The sequence below is a fragment of the Pempheris klunzingeri genome, chromosome 23 (assembly GCF_042242105.1).
Source record: "Pempheris klunzingeri isolate RE-2024b chromosome 23, fPemKlu1.hap1, whole genome shotgun sequence".
NCBI lineage: Eukaryota > Metazoa > Chordata > Actinopteri > Acropomatiformes > Pempheridae > Pempheris > Pempheris klunzingeri.
In genome coordinates, this window is record NC_092034.1 from 8,138,644 (window position 1) to 8,144,643 (window position 6,000).

The following is a 6,000-nucleotide window of genomic DNA, read 5'->3' on the forward strand; positions in this document are numbered from 1 at the left end:
TTTGTGTTTGTTTTCAGTGTGGTGTTGCTCTTCTGGTTACCTGTCTGTGTCTGCAGTCCTGCGCCGACAGGTAAGACTGCTTTAGCGAAACCAAAATGGAGCCGTATCACAACATTACACAGGAAGGAGAAGTCTGGAGGCCTCAGGCTGGAAAATAGTTCTTTCCACGTTTTAGAGCATTTAAAGAGCTTTTTATGTTGGAGCTAGTTTTTATGATGTCAGAGCTCCTGTCTGAATTTACATACAGCATATGGTGGAGTGTGGAAAGGCTGTTTGTTACTTTTATTTTATTGCTTCCCTTCACATTACATTGTCTAATAAGAAAAGAAGTTCCTCTCAAAATGATCTTCATGTGGCATGGTAGTGTGATTGAAACTAATATAGTATTAGTAATAATGTTTTTACGCCATCAAGCCTGCCAAAATTGGTATACAAAGTAATTACATTTGTGTTCAAAGCACACAAAAAAAGTGTCCCATGCAAAATCAAACCAGTGTTTCACAAATAGGGTTAGTTAGTAGATTTAGTAGATTTGTTTTTAATTAGAAATTGCACATAAGTTTCATACAGCCTGACACAATTCCATCAATATGCTCTATATAATAATATATATAATAATATTAGTAATATGTTTTTGAATGAGTTGTGACCTGATGCCATTCTTCATATCTTCAGGAGTGTTTCAGACCAAATGTCTTGAGCGTCACTTTTGGCTTTCTGTCAACTCCAGCTTCCTGGGTCTGAAGATCCGTTTTGACTTTGAAGGTATGTTTCTTGACAACATGGTAACCTCACAAGTTCTTAGTAAATGCAAATGGTCTGGTTCTCTCCATTAATTACCTGTTGATGGGGTATTTCTATAAACCACCAGACCAGCATGGGTTCCACCTCTTGTCTGATCAGGAGGCCACACTCTGCGGTTACACCGTCCTGATCAATAACGCCGGAGACCTGGTGTTTCGTGCCTCCTTCCTGGCCTGTCATGTTCACAGCGAGGTTGTTTTTTTTTCCTTACAATTTGTGTGCGCTGACGTGTTTTTGAATCCTAACAAAGCGACACTTCTGTGCGTGTCCTCTGCAGGGCGGCACAGACTATCACCTGCGTGTCTGGTTTGTGAAGCTGCAAGCAGATGGGAAGGTGGAGGCGTTTCCCTTCCAGCTCCACTGCTCACTCGGGGAGCGATGGAGCACCAGAGAGATTGTCTGTGAGGAAAACTACATGGAGGTAGTTAGTTAATGCACATTTATCCTTATTTATGCCTATTGATGGGCTACGATGCAACACTGTATTCGGTAAACAATATTTTATAAAGTTGGTTGATATATTGTACATGTTGTAATTATGGTAATTTATATTTTGTAAAAATATTATAGACTGTATATAAATCTCTTTATGCTTGACCTTTTATTTTGAAAAACAAATAAGGAATCTGACCCCCCACAGGGGGAATGGTACATTAAGGGCTCATTATTAACCCTGGAATAAAACCAAATATGCAATAAAACACACCTGAAAACAAAATGGGCAGGGACCACAGAAGAAGAAATGTAGGAGGAGGGGCAGGAGTTTGGAGGTCCTCCCAGTCAAAAACAAACTGTGACCAGACAGATTTCGTGTAATTACAGCAACAAGAGATGAAGGTGCATATGACCCCGCTACTCAAGGAAACTAGAAGCAACCTCAAACACCATTTTTGTCTTAATTTGAAGGTCTGAAAGCGCACTAGGGCTGAGAGAAGATCTGGGCATTTTATGAAGGGTTGTCTTTTCCCCTCTAGGTGTCCGTCCTGCAGCAGAACCTGCCTGCTACATCCAAAAGTCAGAAGGTTAGGACGATCTGTGTTTACAACTGATGTTTCGATGAATTTCCGTCCTTCACGTCGCACGAGTTGATCAGATGCCTCTTTGTCACTGAGCAGGCAGCTGAGGAGGCAGACATGGCAGTGGTTTTCCACAGAGATGACGGCCCACCAGAAGACGCCAGGGTCTTGTCTGTGATGGAGGCTGCTGCTCTGGGCTACCACGTCTCACTACGTGGCTCACACCTCACCCTCCGCTGTGCCTACTCCTCCCCTCTGTCGTACTTCATCAAGGTACTCAGAAACAATGTTGTTAACGGGGGGGTGATTAGTGGAGGCTGTGTGTGGGTGTTTCTGTTTTCTTTTCTTTTCTTTCCCCCAGGAGAGGGGGTCGGATTTAGAGATTGTCCAAGCTACCATCCTGTACCGAGTCCAGGGCAACTTCCTGGCTGTTGATGCCACCGCTGCCTGTGCTCTCAGTGAGTACAGATTTTTAGTACGCCATTATTTGGCAACTTTAAAACACCAGAGTGAAACGTCTCGTTCCTCTCCCGCTTCTGGCCCCCAGACGAGGCTACAGCAGACGGGTCTGACCTGCTGTGGACTGTCCCTTATGTTCTGTCTGCGTTAGTCCACGGTCCGATCAGGGACACAGGCGTGAGGATCGGAGTGGACGGCCGAGCTCTGAGTGAGTCTGACATTAAAGAGAGAGGAGTCAAGATTGACCTGCAGGATTGGAGAGCGGAAGTCAGGATTCCTTTAGGAGCACGCGGTGGACACATTAAGGTACAAATAAGATGTTCTACAGGACACTGGTTCCCACCCATTAAGTCAATCTGTGGGGTACACGTGCTTTTACTAGTTGATACAATTAAAACGAACAAAGAAAGAACTAGAAATCACCTCTGACTGTCTGCTGTGATTCCTCCAGAGCGGTGTTGTGCAGGGACGGTACAGCCAGTCCATGTCGGTCGATCTGTTCTTCATGAGTCAGTGGGAGGACGAGCGCTGGCCTGTCACGCAGCATCGCTCCTTCAGGCTCCTTAAGACACCTCTCATCCCTCAAATCCCAGTCATCACCAACAGTCAGGCCAAGATCACTTATTTCTTTATGCACACTTAACTGACAAAAAAGAACTAAAGAATAAAAGAAGTCATTGGACATCAATGTCATAATTTTAAATGTGGTTTTGATATATGATGACACACATAAATGTCAGAAAAATGTTCTTTTCAGTTTTGTGATATTAGAAACTAACATTCTGTTGAAGACCATCACCGATCTTTCCCTCCCTCCACAGACAAATCCCCCCCTGAGGGATTGTTTTCCGTTACCTACGGCCTCTTTGCGCCTGATGTCTCCCTTCAGAAAGTGACAGTAGATGGCGGTGGCGACCTTTTAACCTGGACAAGGAGCCACCAAACACAGAGTGACTCAGACCTCAGTGTGTCCAGGCTCTCCCACTCCAACAGGAGCCACTCCTACCAGCTTCATTTCCCGTTGTCGCACCCAAAAATAATCCCAGAGGTGAATTTTGACTGAGCAGTTTTATTATGTGTAGAAAAGCATCTGAATCAACCTGATATTTAATCCCAGTATATAGGTGGTGGTTATGAGACGTACAGCTTCTCTTTCACCTTTACTCTTAACATCTTTCCCAATGGAGAAGTGCTTTATCATCGAGCTTCTATAGAGCACAGCGTCGAATACGCAAGTGAGTGTTTTGAGTTTGTTATAACACTGATTCAGACTGAACAAAATGTCTCCTACACCCTAAATATGCACCCCTGATGTCTGGTGCCCCCGATATTTGTCCTGGTGCAGCTCCAGGTTACCCCAAGCTGGAGGGGAAGTGCACAGAGAACAGCCTGCTGGTGCTGCTGCACCACGGGGCCCAGGCCGAGCTACAGTGGGAGCTCTTCCTCGGGTCCCGCAAGCTGGACTGGGAGCTGGTGGTGATGGGTGGTTTCGTGGTGGAGGTAGAGGAGGACTACTTGACAGTGGAGATCCCCTCTCACAGCCCTGTGATGAACTACGGGGTGATAAGTCACGGTTTATTTTTTAACCTTACGTTGACATTTATTTATGCAGCCGAGAATTGGAGGCAACTGAGCTGCATTGACTTCAATTTGGAACAATTGTGCAAGATCAAAGTACGTCCATCAAAAGTGCTTGTTTTTGCCACTTGCCACTCCAATTGTTTTTAGAAGTATCTGACATCATTATGGACAGGATCCTTGGAGAGAGAGACCTGTAAGATCCTTTTTGTTTTACCAGAAATTGCTGTTGTATCGCTCAGTCCAAAGCCACCAGACTCCCTTGACAAAAACAGTAATACCCCCTGCTCTGCCCGGTAAAACTGGTGTTTTTGTCAATGGAGTCTGGTGGGCTTGAATATCGTGATACTGTGGTTGGTTCTGGTTACACAATAAGGATTTTACAGGTCAATCGCTGCAGGGACTCTTTCCATAATGTTGAGAGACACCTAAAATAACAATCTGAGCCTGTCAGTAGCTAAAACAAGCAGTAGGTTTTCTTTGGTATGGTGGAATTGCACTGAAGGATTATGTTATAACAAGGACACAATCTGTGTGTGCATTTGGTAAATGAACTCTCAGAATAAATTGGGGTTAGAAAAACACCTCAGGGTTGTTTTCTTAAATCTGTCTTAATGCAAAAAGAGCATTGTAACACATCATTGATGCTGTGATAAAACAAGTTGCTGTTTCTCAAAATCAGTGCTTATAAAAAAAGATCTACAGTGTTTGTGCTCTTTTCTCACGCAGGAGCTGACGTTGCAGGGTCTCATCTCTGGAGTGGAAGTGTCTGTTGTGGACGCTGAGTCTCTGAAAGTGCAGGACACTCTTGTCCACAAATGTACCTTTCCTGTCAGAGAACTACTAGGTACACACTGCAGGCTCAAGCTGAAGCATGAAAAGTAAACTTGTTTTGGTTTATAATCTTGACACTCTCTGTGTTTCTCTGACAGTATGTTTGCCAGAAGGGAGGATGGTGGCAGTAGTCGACACCACACACACCGTCCCGCCCACTCACCCAAACCGAACCACCCTATTGGACCCCGGCTGCGTTCCCATGGAGACAGACAGTGCCAGAGCCCTGTTCAGCTTCAGCCTGGACTCCTGTGGGACAACTGTGACTGTGAGACGCTTTAATTAATAATTGATTATTATTCGAATTAATTATTCCAGATTCACACAGATGATATGTGTTCGGGCCTCTTTTCTGATCGCCTTGTATTTTCTCAGACTGAGGAAAATTTCCTGGTTTATGAGAACCAGATCAGCTACCTTCAAGATTTTCTCCCTTTGGATGATCACCTCATCCACAGAGATTCTCCGTACAGGTGAGAATCTTACAAACTGAACTCTGTCTTTAAACCAGGTGATAATGTTGATTTTGTGTGTTTGTTTCAGGCTAACAATCCAGTGTCGCTACCCAGCAAATGACACTAGTGCCCTTGTTATCCATCGCTCTTTGAACTCCTCTCTGGACTTTTCACCCATGCCAGTCAAACACACACGCAGAGAAGCCACAAACACAGGTGTGTGTTCAAAAAGCTGATCTGCCACTGATATTTTATATTCATTGCAGAAATGTGTGACTTGTTGTTTTCCACTCCAATCAGGTCAAAGCGTGAATTTGAAGCAACAGCAAAACCTTCTAGGTCGTGTTGTAGTGAAACTTTATTTAAAATATATTTCAATCATTAACACTACTAAATCTACTTCTATTAAAATTGAACTGGTGAGGCTCATATGTCAAAGATAATTTATACATTTTATTGTCATATAAGTTGGTGTAACAAGATGTTTAGCCCCTTGTCTCCTTGTTTTGCAGTTGCAGTGTGAATCACGTGGATGCTTGCCTCCATGCTGCTACTACTGATGCTCTGCACAACTGCGTACATGACCTGTAAATGAAATAAATGAACATTAATTTTACAGTTTTGTCTGGAATTATTTTATGTATCCTGTATTGTAAGCCATTCAATGATTGTGTGAATTTTTTAATTATAGACTACCTATACACACTGGAAATGGTCTATTCATGAATCTGAGATTTTGGTGCTTTTTAAAAACTTTTTGTTTAATATCAGGATCAATGATCATGTGTTAAGGAAGGTGAAGCAGAGAGAAGCTGTAACCTGATGAGTTGTAATAGACCTTTATTATGACTAGT

General features: G+C 43.4%; 1 protein-coding gene across 1 annotated transcript; it reads left to right on the plus strand.

Annotated features, from left to right (window-relative positions):
• Positions 1-3,154: 3,154 nt before the first annotated feature.
• On the plus strand, positions 3,155-5,762 carry LOC139223239 (uncharacterized). Its single transcript, XM_070855217.1, has 9 exons — positions 3,155-3,171; positions 3,273-3,327; positions 3,397-3,514; positions 3,625-3,839; positions 4,587-4,704; positions 4,790-4,959; positions 5,067-5,164; positions 5,235-5,362; positions 5,659-5,762. Exons 1-9 carry the CDS (start codon positions 3,155-3,157, stop codon positions 5,667-5,669), a joined length of 930 nt encoding a protein of 309 aa, XP_070711318.1. The 3' UTR covers positions 5,670-5,762.
• Positions 5,763-6,000: the final 238 nt, after the last annotated feature.

What these genes read in the sequence shown, in the direction of transcription:
- LOC139223239 (XM_070855217.1), top strand. An exon ending in ACCCAAAAATAATCCCAGAG is followed by an intron (nt 3,328 to 3,396) that starts GTGAATTTTGAC and finishes ATTTAATCCCAG; the next exon opens with TATATAGGTGGTGGTTATGA. An exon ending in CACAGAGATTCTCCGTACAG is followed by an intron (nt 5,165 to 5,234) that starts GTGAGAATCTTA and finishes TGTTTGTTTCAG; the next exon opens with GCTAACAATCCAGTGTCGCT.